Source organism: Telmatherina bonti (genome assembly GCF_933228915.1).
Source record: "Telmatherina bonti genome assembly, chromosome: 6".
Lineage (NCBI taxonomy): Eukaryota > Metazoa > Chordata > Actinopteri > Atheriniformes > Telmatherinidae > Telmatherina > Telmatherina bonti.
The window spans coordinates 31,310,557-31,324,587 of record NC_136624.1 but is presented as its reverse complement, the minus strand read 5'-3'; the positions used below and the strand labels follow the sequence as shown (position 1 = coordinate 31,324,587).

At 37.8% G+C, this 14,031-nt stretch overlaps 2 protein-coding genes across 4 annotated transcripts in view; one reads left to right on the top strand and one right to left on the bottom strand.

Moving 5' to 3' along the window:
• Positions 1 to 1,354: 1,354 nt before the first annotated feature.
• Positions 1,355 to 8,789, top strand: eps8l3a (EPS8 signaling adaptor L3a; the record flags this gene model as incomplete). Its single annotated transcript, XM_079242115.1, has 18 exons — positions 1,355 to 1,419; positions 1,566 to 1,639; positions 1,726 to 1,790; positions 1,871 to 2,029; positions 3,742 to 3,891; positions 3,976 to 4,040; positions 4,139 to 4,239; positions 5,004 to 5,167; positions 5,291 to 5,396; positions 5,524 to 5,597; positions 5,690 to 5,764; positions 6,031 to 6,176; positions 6,257 to 6,446; positions 6,593 to 6,636; positions 6,719 to 6,815; positions 6,910 to 7,014; positions 7,142 to 7,227; positions 8,645 to 8,789. 18 exons carry the CDS (start codon positions 1,355 to 1,357, stop codon positions 8,787 to 8,789), a joined length of 1,911 nt encoding a protein of 636 aa, XP_079098241.1.
• Positions 8,790 to 9,270: 481 nt separating this feature from the next.
• The window catches only part of ampd2a (adenosine monophosphate deaminase 2a), a 31,925-nt gene continuing 27,164 nt past the window's right edge, over positions 9,271 to 14,031 (bottom strand). For all 3 annotated transcript variants that reach the window (XM_079242203.1, XM_079242201.1, XM_079242202.1), the window contains 3 exons: positions 13,176 to 13,349; positions 12,988 to 13,098; positions 9,271 to 12,697 (listed from right to left, as the gene is read on the bottom strand). In XM_079242203.1, coding sequence (XP_079098329.1) covers positions 12,482 to 12,697; positions 12,988 to 13,098; positions 13,176 to 13,349 — 501 coding nt within the window. In that variant the 3' untranslated portion in view covers positions 9,271 to 12,481. The remainder of the gene's footprint in view (positions 12,698 to 12,987; positions 13,099 to 13,175; positions 13,350 to 14,031) is intronic.

Genomic DNA, 14,031 nt, shown 5'->3' with positions numbered 1-14,031 from the left:
ATGTCTGCAAACATTATAGACCAAAAATCTTCCACAACAGGACACTAATGCTGTCATAAAGAGGCTCAATGATTCAAGCTGTGGCTGCTAATGGTGGTTCTGCAACCAGGGAAGGATTGTGCGAAGTTAACTTTTAATTTCCTTTTTATTCCATCCTTATGTGTAAAATCTTGGAATTAAAAGAGGGGTTTTCTTTTCAGGTGTATCTCCACTGTACACTGAAGGCAACATTAGTAATGAAAACAAACCAACTTCAATGTTAAGTATCTGCATGTGAAACATATGAGAAACAAGAGGGAAAGCAGAGTGAGGAAACTCTGACTCAGTCACAAATGGAAAAATCATAAAATGCTAACAGTTATCACAGGTCCTCATTAAAAGTCCTGGAAACTTCAGGGTGAGGTGAATTCCGGTGTATCTCTAAACCTTTGCTCAAGCAGGACGTCGGTGTAAAGACCTCACACCCTCATCTCAGACGTTTCACTATCCCACAGATGACTTTGTGGCTGACAGTGGACTTTGTCCTCTTCCTTTATGAGGAAGTCTTGTGTTCATGTTATCGAGGTGCAGAATTACAACATGAAGTGAACAAGCAAAACTACAGAAGGACTAATAATACGGAAAGAAGCAAAAGCAATATTCTTCTGCCAAACGCTAAAGGTAAGTTGTTAGAGACAATTACAGCAACAACTGTTTGTATTTGTTTCTTATGTCTTGTGTGAATCACATGTTCTGGAGAAGTCCAGAGTGGATTCATTTAAAACAATTAGCGAAAGCAGGAGCTCCTCTATTTCATAGTTCTCTGTGGTTTTTATGTTTTTCCTCCTGTTAATATGAGAAGATGCTAAAATCCAGTGGAGTGTTACAATACATGTGCATTTAAATTCCTCGTAACAAACACTATCAAAGTGTTGAAACATGCTTATATGAATGGATATATATATCCACATGGAAATATATATCCATGTGGATATATATATATATATATATATATCCACATGGATATATATATATATATTTTACTTTATGAATGACTGAAATTTAACACTGCTGACAAGCCAAACTCATGACAGCAGCATGTTGTTGGATTGATCCCAGTTCTGTTACTAGGTGACAGAAAAGACCCATTGCACTGTATCTTGTGTTTTTAATCTTCATGTTTCAGTCCATATGTTGCATATTTGTTTTAGTTTTAGTCGACTTCATATATTCTACAGATGCTACAACACGCCCTTCAAATTAAGTGACTTTGAGGTTTATATCAGATGCATGTTTGTGAGTCAGCGCACACCTGTGACATTTATGGTGTGTGTGATCCTTGTCATATGTGATACTGCAGGTGTAATAGGACAGGATGTTCAGGAATAACAGCCCATTTGGCTTCGATACCAACAGCTATACAGGATCCGTCCAATCCAAGTATGTATTTCTGAAATTAGTTTTTTTTAAGCAAATATTTATTGTTTATTATTATTATTGGTCACTGATTTATTCATTAGTTCTGCTTTTTAAATTCTTTTCTTTTTTCCTTTCATTTTTGACGCTTGTGTTTGTGTGTGGGACAGTGGTTTTTCAACCATGGAGGAAACATCATCACAAATATCAAACCTGTCAAGGCCCAGCGCAAAGCTAATTTACTGTGAGTTCAGACTGCTGCACTGAAGCGGTGATTACACCTTGAAATTCCTGGAAAATCCCTCACATTTCTCTTTTATTCTTTAACAGTGCAGAGATCACGATATGCAGAATCAATGAACAACATGATGGACAAGTTTCAGTACAGGGTGGAGGTATGATCATTTTGTCTCAATCATCTAAACATCTGCAACAGTAAATCCTGTGTGATGTTGACTCTGGATTACCGTTCCAGCACTTGTTCACTTGTGATCTGGATGGGAAGGAGATAAGAGATGTCAGAGACTGTGTGGAGCGTCTTAAGTTGTTGGATCAGATGGGTCGTGTATGGGCTCAGAACATGCTGATGGAGGTTCGCGGTGTCAACCTGCTACTCACAGACATAGAAACCAAGGTAAACAGCGTATCGTTTGTGTTGTTAAGGTAATCAAGTTAAGGTAAAACTAGATGGGAGTGGTGCCTGATGGACTGTCCCAATCACAAGGCTATAAAAAAGTAGGATGTTTACCTTCCTTTTAATAGATTTTAGATGTTTGAAGTTTGAGTGGAAAACGCAGTGTAATTATGTGGAAATTATTCAGATTGTAAATTTGACAAAAGTAGCACAAACATAAATAATGTTTAAACAGATGAATGTTATGAACTGTAGTGTTTGCTGCTAGAATCTCTGAAATTACAACACACATTGCCATCCAGGCATCATTTCAAGGGAAGACCTTGTTTATTTCAGCAAGACAACACCAAACCACATATCTAGGATATGTCGTTATTTCCAGGGTTCAGGTAGTTAACCCGTCAACCAATCCAGACCTGTCTCCTGTCAAAACTTATGGTGCACTGTGAAAGAAAAATCTTAACAGGAAAGACCCTGAATTGTGATCATCTCAAACCCCAAACAAGCATGAAGTAGAAAGTATTTAGCCTTCAAAACAGCTGGTCTCTGCGTTTCCCAAATACTTTATGTATTTTTCAAAGAAAACAAAATACTGCACTGCATTTCCTAACACAGATATTCCCTCTGCTTTGAAACACTTGAAATTAAACTTTTAAAGCACAAATAAGTTAATATACTATTTTCATTTCAATGTGGGGTTTTATTTAAATCCCAGAGTTATAAAAATATGGCTTTTAAAAAGTGCCAGGAATCATATGCAAAGCTTTCCAAAAGCTGAAAATTACATATCGATAATGACATGAGTATATCTCTGCTGTTACAAGGTCTATATTAATACCTTTGGAGTCATAGTAAAAGGGAGATTTATTAAGATATAATTAAAAGTATATGTTCCATGTTTTATCTTCCAGGATGAAAATGAATGTTTCTTATGAATGATTCAGCTGTATCTTTAAACCTCCATCGTACAAAAGGTGAAACATTCACTGCAAAGGTCAACTGAAGCTGCACAGAATCACAGGTTTTAATGCAGACCCTTTGGGGAAAGGGTCTAAAATTGTCCCTTTTGGCCCAAATTCTAACCATCTGTTCTCAGCATCTTCCGATTAGGTACCCTCAGATTTTAAAAGCTTTAAATATCTAAGAACAGAAAGGCTTTTGGGAGAAAGCTTATGGTTCATGTTACAGCCCGGCTCAAAAAGGCTGCAAACAAAAGGGAGGCAGGCACAAAAGTGGTGATTACAAGAAATAAACTTTATTAAAGAAACATAAATGAAACAGAAACTTAACTAAAACAAGACCAACGCAACCTAAACCAAAGTAAACCAGTGCCAGGCCTGCACAAACCCAGGGTGATCTCCCAGCCCAAGCCTGGGAGAGACACTGAGCTCAGGCTGGTTGTGGCTTTTAAACTGTGGCAGAGCACACCGGGCCCAAGGCTGGCTCATGCCACTGATGAGGACCTGGAAACACTCAACAGAAAGAAGCACCTAAACAAAGTCAAAACGGTGTTGGTCAGTCAAGAGCTTTACAGATCAACTCTGGTAACAAACTAGTCACGAGCAGTAAACTCAGAATATTTCAGAAATGAGGGAAAATACTCTGAAACCCTGTGGATGCCAGATTCATTTATACACATCAGCAGGCAAATTCTTAAACTTGCCCACATCTCCATAATAGTTGTTCATGTACACACTTCTGTGATTTCTCAGGAGGAGCTGGAGTCCATTTCGCTCAGTGAAATCCAGGATCTGAATGCTGTACTGGGTGCTGAAGTGTATAATTCCCTGCTCACTGTGTCCGTTCAGTCCAGAAGGAAACCCACAACCACTGTCTTCATGTTCCAGTGTGAGGACGTCAGGGTGAGGACACACCCCTGATGATGACTCTTTTAATGTCTGAGAAGTGAAAAACACCAGTAAGTTCGTGTTTCTTGTCATTTCCAGGCTGACTATGTTCAAAGGGATCTAACGCGTGCACTGATGCGCAGAAAAGGGGGTTCAGGCGTAAGGTACAGTCAAGAGAGCATGTACAAATACACAAACCTACATCAATCTTTTATTCTTTTTTTCTTAAATGATAAAGTATCCTTAATACCTTTTGAAACAGCAATGCAAAAGTTACAGGTGGACATGAAAGAGAAAAAGTCATAAAAGAGCAGAGGCCTTCAAGGGACTCATTGCCACCGTCGACGTCTGCTTCTGACTTTGGTGAGCCTGTAGTATATCAGGTATATGAAAACAACCCAAATTAATTAAGACTGTGATGTGAAATTATTCAGATTGGCGTCAAAGCATTTTAAATGTTATTTTAAAAAATTACAAGCTTCGCAGCTGGAGCTTAGCACAACAGATCAGTGGCTCACTAATTCTTGAAGTGAATATTCAAAACGATGAAACCATATGACCAGCTCATAGTTTTCTTTCATTTTTGTATTTATAATAGCTTTAGATTATTACTAATTTATAATGTTGAACACCCACCATTATTTTAGGCCAGGGTTCCTCAATCCAGGTCCTCAAGTGGTCCCCCTGCAACACGCCTGATATAAATTAATGTGTATTTACCAGACAAGTGCAGAGCTTGTCTGAGCCAGGCGTGTTCCAGCGAGGACACTGGGAAAACTTGCAGGATACCGGTTCTCAAAGACCAGGAATGAGGATCCCTGTTTTAGGCACAACTGTTTTCGCCAGTATTTTGGTACATCATCTATAAATTGAGGCAGCTCCATATCATCACACTCCCACCCCCATGCTTTACTGTCAGGACAGTGTCTTCATTTTTCTGGTTAGTTTTTTTTTTATTATTTCTTTAATTGCACATAAAAATAAACAGACAACATGAATATCATATTGAGTTTTAGATAAACTACAGTTCAAGTCACAGAACACGTGTGAATAAAACAGATGTACCGACTAAAACAGTGACGGCAGCTTCAGCATCTCTTTTAATCCATTTCTGTCTGTCTGTGTAGGAGAAGAAGATTTACTTGAGATTGACCTTGATCTTCCTCAGGATGAGGAAGAAGAGGACGAAGCTGCACCTCAAATTATGCAACTTTCCTCTGTGGTATCACTACCCCGGCCCTCCAGTCCTTTGTCCTCTCCTCCCCGGTATACAGAGCTAGACAGGAATGTTGTGAGTTTTTTCGTAATTAGTTAAAACTATGAAATTTATAACTTCTGCTGTACATATTTACATATGTACATGTGCTGTACATATTTTCAGAAGGAGAAGAGTCTAGTAATTCTTTCTTTTCAGGATATTTTGAATCATATTTCTAATGACATAGAAATCTTCATGGGGCGAGTTGCTGCAATAAAAGCTAAAAATACAAAGAATAAGAAAAAGGAGAAGAAAGGAAAAGGTAATTCAGTATAAAACCTTTAGATATACAGCGCATGTATGCTGAATGTAAATAAACACTTCAGACTTTTTACTTTATAAATCATTTCTAGTTGCAGGTCATGATCTTGTCTTTTGATTTGTTCTAGCTGCGAACGGCATGCCTCCTCCAGAAGAATTTGCAGCATGTCTCCATAAAATCAAATATGGGTTTAACCTTGTGGTTCGTGTCTTAAATTCACGTTTACAAGCAATCATCATAGTCTGTGCTGTTCCTGTTCTTGCCATAACGCGTAGTTGTGTGACTTTTGACAGGCGGAGCTCAACGGAAAGATCCACGATCCCAGTGCTCCTGAATTAGTCCACTTCCTGTTTTCTGCATTAGCTTTTGTAAGTGACTCATTTCCGAGCTCTTACTCGCATCTTTTATGCTTAATAGTTTGTGCTATACTTGAATATTTAGTAGATTTTCTGTGCCATGGCTATTTTAACTGCTTGTTGATCGATATCATCAACAGTTTTAGGAAGGATCAAAAACTTTCTGTTAAGATTGGACTAAACAAAACACCTGCATGGAAAAACAGAGCCAGATGTGTACAGCATCATCCATATGCATTTATTTTTGTTGACAGAGTGAGTTATTCATTTTTCACCAGGTGACGTCTCACTGTGCTGAAGATGTGCCTACAACCATTGTGGCGCCACTGCTGACACCTCAGTGTATTCGCTTCCTGAGTGAGGAGGCGACCACAGAGGAGGACCAGCTCTGGCAGTCTCTGGGAGACGCCTGGAACATCCCCAGGTGGACTTTTACATTCTCATTTCAGTTTGAGTTAGTGTCAAACTTTCCACAAGGAGATGATAATCAGGTTTATTTTATAGTACAAAATGGCCAGAGGATGATGAGGACATCCCAGTCTACACGCTGGAGTTCTCAGATGGTTGGCAACCTCCTGAAGTAACTGCAACACCTGCACCAAGTGAACCAATGAGCAGACAAGAAAGTCCACAACCTTGGCAATCTTCTCAAGCCTTCACGTCCTCCTCACAAAAAGCCAGCTCAACTGGGAAGGTGAGGGCTATTTCTTACCACAAGCTCCCAATGTAAATAAATAAATAAAAAATTTCTTTCTATGGAAAAAATAATAAATAAACATCTTTTTCTTTTTTCTTTCTATAAAAAAATTAAATAAAGTCTGATTATTTTTTTCTCCACAGACTTCTTCCATGTGGAAGCCATCAGCTCCTCCACAACAGTCACGGTATGCACGAGCTAAGATTAGACATCTGCATAAAGTTTTATATTTCATGGTTCTAAGTCTTAGTTCTCTGTGTGTATTTCAGCTCAGTGAGCTCCAAAAAACGTGACATGCGTGTTAAGACTGATTTTATTTCAAGAAACCACAGAGAGCTCACCGTTAGGAAAGGAGAAATCGTCCAGGTTTTTGTTCTATCTGAAGTTATTCTGGTAGCAAATGATTCCCAACCAGAGCTCAACTTGAAGACCACAACTGCTTTGCTTTGTTCCTCTGCAGCTGCTGGACATGTCAAAGCAGTGGTGGAAAGTGAGGAACAGCAAAGGGGAGGAAGGTTATGTACCTAATAATGTCCTGGAGGCTAATGATGACCAGTCTAATGAGGTAGAAGCACAGCAGATCAATATAAACTCCAGTTGTAAAACAAGAACATGAGAAAGAAAACTGTCCACGTGCGCACACACACACACAAAGAAGCAAAAATCACAGTGTGATTGTTCTGTTTTCTAAGGAGGCTGAAGTGTCTTCTGTCCTAACGAGGAGATCCAAACCAGCAGAAGTGAAAGCCTGGCTCGAAAACAAAGAGTTCAGTCAAATGTGAGTCCAAATACATCTGAATTCATTGATTTCTCTAGACCAGATATCTGACAATGCACCTAAATTTAAACATCTGAGCTTTTACTGAACAACATTTAACAGCAGCAACTTGTCATGGGCTTTTAAGTTTATTGTATTTACAGTATTTTTAGAGATGTTTTAAACTTTTCATCTGCTGAGAATGTTTTGTTGCTCTGCCTTTAATATACCCCAGAGGGTGAATTACATATTTGGTATTGTAAACATTTGGATTAGATTATGAGTAGAATCAGGTAAAAAAAAAAAATACCTGGCAAGGTCAAAGATTTTATTATTATTATTATTATTTTATTTTATTCCTTTTTTTTTTTTTTTTACAACTTATTGTCTGATATATAGCAGGAGTTTTGGATCAAATTCCTCTCCTGCCAAACTCCTGGAGATTGGAAGTCATTTAATCTGTAAATAGTTTCCACAACATTGTGCAGTGTCATTTATAAACGCCAATTCTCTGCTTCATTTGTCAGGACTAAATATTCACTGTGGTTGTATGGACCAGGTTCATGCAGAAAAAAAATTCAACCCCATAAATCAGACTTCCTTTTATACTAAATTCATACACGTATCTTTGTTCCAAAGAGCTTTTTGCATGTTTGCTACAGAGACTGAGGAAACAGATGTTTTTTCATCTTGTTTGAGCTTTCACTATAACTTTGATTACTATTCACTACTCATATTTGTCATATTGGTCTGTTTTAAGGAACTATGTTGGCGTTTTTTTTTTTTAGGAATTATGGCCACTGTGATACGATAATGAAATCATGGATCAGTCAACACCTCTTCATTACTAATTTAACTGGATCCCCTGATTTATTCTTAAGTATTTTTTTTCATCTTTGTGAAGTCTTGTAATTTTTCCCCAAATGTCCCTTTTGATTCTTTCCCTTACCATGATACACGTATGGAGATATTCACAAATGCATCATGGCCCTTAAAACCATTAACATAATTTTATGTAGCATGAGTTTCTATATTTGATTTTATATAGCCATCTTTTTTATTTATTTATTATTATTATAGAGGCACTCCACTGGTGAAATTAAAAAAAAAATGCAAATATGGTGACATTTGGCTGTAATGCCTGTTTTGTGTGTTTTTCCTTCTTTGCAGGGTTATAAGCAATAAGTTGCAGACTAGAGAACATAAGAAACGTAATACTTATACAGGTTATATAAATCAGTCAGTTTAACTTTTCCCAACAAATCTTCAGTCAAAATGCTCTATACTTATGTTAAAGGGGTGTTGCACTTATTTTTGTAAAATTTAAACCATCTTAAAAAAGTTTTTCAAAAGGCAGCCTCAGAAAACTTAAACTGAGGTCCAGGTCAGGCTTGTGAATTTACACATGAATTAAACACTGATTTACTATGATCTGCAGCACTGTGCGCTGTCTTGGTGTGCTGAGTGGCTCCAGCCTGCTGGGGATGACCCGAGAGGAACTGAAGATGTTGTGTCCAGAGGAAGGAGGACGAGTTTTCTTCCAGTTACAAGCAGTCAAATCAGCCTTGGCTGTAAGTCACTGACTTCAGATCAACTTTTTTAGCCTCCATTAAAGATAACTTGTGTGAATGCTGGCATTAACACACACGTCTTTCTTTTCAAGACTTAAGATGCCAGTTAAGAGAGGCCTGTACTCTACAATGACATGGACATTGTAATGGATTAAGGAGCAGATTCTGTAAGATTTCAGCTAATGATAAGCAACAAGAAGAAACCGTGTTTACCATGAGTTTTATATATTGTCACTTTTTGAAATCAAGAGATTCAGGCAATTCCATTAAATAATAAGAATTTTACGTTTAGATATATGTTAGTGGCGATTTGAGGTGTCATACTGAAATGTTTCAAGTCAACATGTAATCATAGCAGCATATTATAAGATCAGGTGTAATCGAATTCAGAAGTTTTATATGACACTGCTGCTGTAATGCTGAATGAATTATCACTCTGTAACTTGTAAATAAAAGTAAATATCGCACAAAAGCAGTGAATTAACATGCTTTATTTAATTCTTCAGACATTATACATGAACCTTAGAATTTGTAAAATGCTGGCAGTCCATCTCAAGCAGTAATAAGGCTACATTATCAATGGACATCAAATTAGGCAAAATTCAAATTTAAGCTGAATATTGTCAGAAGTGACACAAGTGTGTAAAACATACTTTTTGAGAAAAATATCAGCTGAACACAAAGATTTTCTTCAAGATTCAAAATACTAAATGCACGGTGAAATTGCAGGCAGAAATAAAACTTAGCTAAACATGAACTTGATTCTTATGCAGATTGATTAGTAATAATGCCTTTAATATGATTAATTAATAACGTGTTTATGTGGTCACAGTGTTACTGCTCAGAGGACACATCTGCCATCTGCTTTTCTGTCTGCTTGTTCACTGGGACAAAGCAATAATACAATCTAAAGTCTAGATCTCATTGAGTGAAATATTTAAACAAGCAAAAATGGTAGATATGGGATGGATTATACATTTTGTGATATGTTTTTTTGGCCAAAAAAAAAAAAAAAAGAAATCTGATGTACTTGTGCTATTGGAAATATTCCCATTTCTTTTAACTTCTTAACAGTTCACAGATCAAACTATTAACAGAGTAATAGTAAAACAAATCACATGGGTTGCAACCATAAATGTGACACTTGATTATGGCACAGAAGAGGCAACATTGAGACAGTACCGGTGAGGTAGGATGCTCGATGATGTGGACACAGTAAATGAGATGTAAAGCCGAGTGGATGGAAAGCGATCAAAGTCCTGGTCAGTTTGCAGTTATTAGGTTTACTCGTTAAAAATATACTTCTTGACAAAATGCTACAAAGTAAACAACAGTTTGATTACTGAGCAAGCTTGTAAAAGTTTAGACTAATGACTGTAAATGCAGGCAGACGATGAATCTGTGTACTTTACAATCCATTCATAGTTTGGTTCAAATAAGATTTAACACAGTGTGGATTGAAAATTATCTTTGCACCCAAAAACAACAAAAAAACAACAATCATGACGCATAATAAGTGTCAGTTTCCAAGTCTGACAAGCTACTTTAAATTAAGAGGCACCGTCTACTGTTTATGATTTATTTGTATTAAAATAATCATTGATAAAAACGTGAGTAAAAAATGACTACAGTCACAATAAACAAGCAGCGCGGAGTCTAAAACATTATGTTCAATTACTTGTTAAAGGCCAACAACAACAGAACCCTATTAAAAAACTGTATTTTGATAACATAATACTCATCCACAATAAAACTGAAACAAAACTATTATCTTTAACACCAATATACTGTGATTATAAAATTTCTTCTCTCTAATTTGCCTTTAAAAATATATAGATGAAATCCACCAACCACACAAGTTCCTCAAGAGTTCAGCACTCAACTGCAGCGCATCCTTAGAAGCTACAACGCTCTCAACCGACATGTTTCATCCCAATCATCTACAAAGCAAACACATTTACATCCTAATATTTTACAGTTGGTTATTCAAACGTAGGCTAACAGTTTCTGATTCATTACTATGATCTTAGCTACATATATTAGCAGATGGGAGAACCCAAAGCTCACAGTTTGATGGGAGGCTGGACTGCATCCAGTGGCAGGTTGAGAAGAGTGATGATGAGTGTATGATACGAAAATATGAGGCACGTGAAACCAGCTTTTTGAATACTTTTTGGAGATGCATTGAAAAATAAGAAGAGAAAAAACAGTACCATGCAATAGATAATCATGTCCCAGCATGGTTTGCTCTTTTACTACAGCGCTGAGTTTAAATCTGTTTCCCGTCATTGCAAACAGATTCAGGATCAAAAGCTGGTTGGCATCCCTGGACTAGTTAAGATGCTTTACATTACAGCTTAATGTAAACAACCGATTCTCTCCAGACATCCAAGAGTCATGCAGACATGCAGAAAAGCAGAAACACTTGGAACAAATCCACCGTCGTCTTAGCGACCAAAGTGAAGGCCGTTTCGCAGCGAACACACGGCTGGTGCTTTCACTTCCGTCAGCGCTCCCATTGCATATCGACAGAGGAGAAAATGAAAGTAATAAAGAGAAAAAGCTCGACATGCAGCACTCAAAGCTAAAAATGAAAAGGCACTGTGAAGTCTTGGCTTGTTGCTTATCAACAGTGAACTACATGCAAAGTGAAAACCTGTGGCTCCAGTTTGAAGACTGGAAAAGGAATGAGTGTGATCAGGGCCCCAGTTATGTCCAGAGGATGCTTCATGGCCACTGTGATGCAACTGAGTATTCATCCACATTTATTTCTGCCCCACCGTGCACATCCACTACCAAAATCATTTTCCAGTAAATAATTTAATGTGCAGCCAAAGGAGTCCTGCTTGCCTGAAGGAATGTTTTCAGTCAGCCACTTCTTGCTTACCTTAAAGGCCAAGTTACTTTCTGAGCTCATCAGAATCACAGAAGAATGATTATTGGAAATGTGCAATTCAGCAAAAGACCTAAAATCACACCAAGCAATGTACATGGCTGATGTTCTGTGCTGCAGCATTCAATAGAATAAAACAGGACATTTGTTAAAGTTTTCTGTGCAGTTATATATATATATATATATATATATATATATATATACATATATATCCAACCTCCAATGAAATTCCCAGCATGCCTTTACGATTACTCTGCATCTATGACGCTTTTGAAAATGTATTATAAAGAGCATAGATGCAGTGAGGACAACTAAGCAGCGTAACACTACAGTGGAAGTTAAACAACACTGAAGTTTTGCTACAGATGTTGTTTGAACGTGCTGGTTGTCACTGTGCAAGTGAATTACAGAAAACATCAAAGGGATCCTCTGAAAACTTTGGCGAGATAATCAGCAGACATAACTGCATGTTTTCCAGCTGTGCAATGTCAAACCCTGACGCTGATCTCTGCAAACCTTCGTGATGCTGACTCAGATTCAACATGTCACGGAGAACACTAGACACTCAAATTAAGGGGTTAAAATAAAACAAGGTTGTTGTTTTGCTTTTCTGCACCGTTATAGAAGTTTAGGACTGGCAGCATGGTCACCTTGGCTTTTTTTGGTTGCTGTCAGAGTGTGGCACACTTCTACACTGATGCTTAGTGGTGTCTGTACTGTTACGAGGCCAAGTGGTAGAAATACTCTCACGCTGTGTGTCTTCAGTGTCATGCTGAGTGAGCCCACAGGGTTGAGAAACCATGCTGTGACTTCAACGTCGCCCCGAGAGAGGACCCATGGTCAGGGAGTCCTCCTCATCGATAGTGTCCAGCTCTTCTGTGCGCACAGCGTGAATGATGAGGTGAAGCTCCTCGGTGAGCGTCTCGCTGCGGTACGCCACACGAATATCAGGGACGTTAGTGCGACGGATGTCATTGCTCTCAGGACCCTCCTTAAAATAACTGGGGCCAAGCCAGTAACTTTTTGCCTGTAGTTAAAAGAAACTACATGAGTGGAAACAGATATTCTTTCTCTTCAATGCTGTCATAGTGGTGATAATTATCTGTTTTAGCACTGAGCTCCAAGTGATGTGTTGGACTGAGTTTTTAAAGAGAGTCTGCATTCCATAAATATATTGTTGTCCAGTTTAATTGAACCTTTAATCAAAATGATTTCTAAAATTGTCTGAACAGAAAACACTGGGCTGAATCTCTACAGACTGCAGTTGTGCCTAATAGACCTGTTACACCGCTACATTGAATAAGCTTACGAGTTCACCTTGTGTGAAAATCCACTCATGAGGACGCTGTTTCTTGCCAACTCGCACATGTCACATGAGCTCAGTTTCCACACTTGAGCTGCTATGCTGTACTCTTCCATCAGGGGCTCCTGAAAAAAAGAGAAAACAGATCACAGACTCAATGCAACATCAGAAAAAAATGCAACAGGTGAGGATTCATACTGACTTTGGTGAAATGGAACTGAAGAGGGTCATCGGTGGACAGAGAGATCATGAGGCCTCTGGACAGATACTCTGGCAGCGGGTTGCGGTGGTAACTCAGAAACAGGCTGTTGTTGCTCAGTGGCGACATGGCGATGCCAACTTGAGCCAGGTAGTAAAGATACTGAAGCACCGGAGCCTGAGAGGTGTCAAAGCAGGAAAGACAAAGTTGAGACCAGAAAATACTGGTTACTGGTTACGATGGTTGCAGTTACATGATAAAGAGATGATTGGCAGCTTTGTAGAGCCAACTTCTGCTGTCAAAGCCTATTTAGCCTCGAGCTAACATTTTTATTCAATATTCTATTAGATCATCACCCAGACAGACCTGATTAAACCTCCTGGACTCATAGGTCACTTTTGAAATGGAAATAGATGTAATAATTTTGACTCTGAACTTGTAGAAGTATGGATATGACAGCTGGTTCATGAGGTTTGGAAAAGACCATATTACAACTTCCACAGTAGTACATTCTGAGACTAGGAAGCATGATTAAAAATACAGTGCCACACTTTTTCACAAACAATATTTTATTTTTAGACATGTACTGTGTTTCTTTCTTTATTTCTAACTTTATTTGACTTTTTATTTAGTTTGTTTTGATCTTTTCTATGAAAAATATTAATAAAATAAAATGTCACATGTACAGACAGTAAATATTCTACAAAAACATAGCTTTATTTTATTTTGTTACGTTTATCACCTCAGTAATCTTGATAATTACAAATATGTATAAATACCAAGTTTTAAATTATATTTAATATGTCAGCAGGTGGTAGTGTATTGGATGACTTATTAGTGCTCAATAATTTGCAAATAT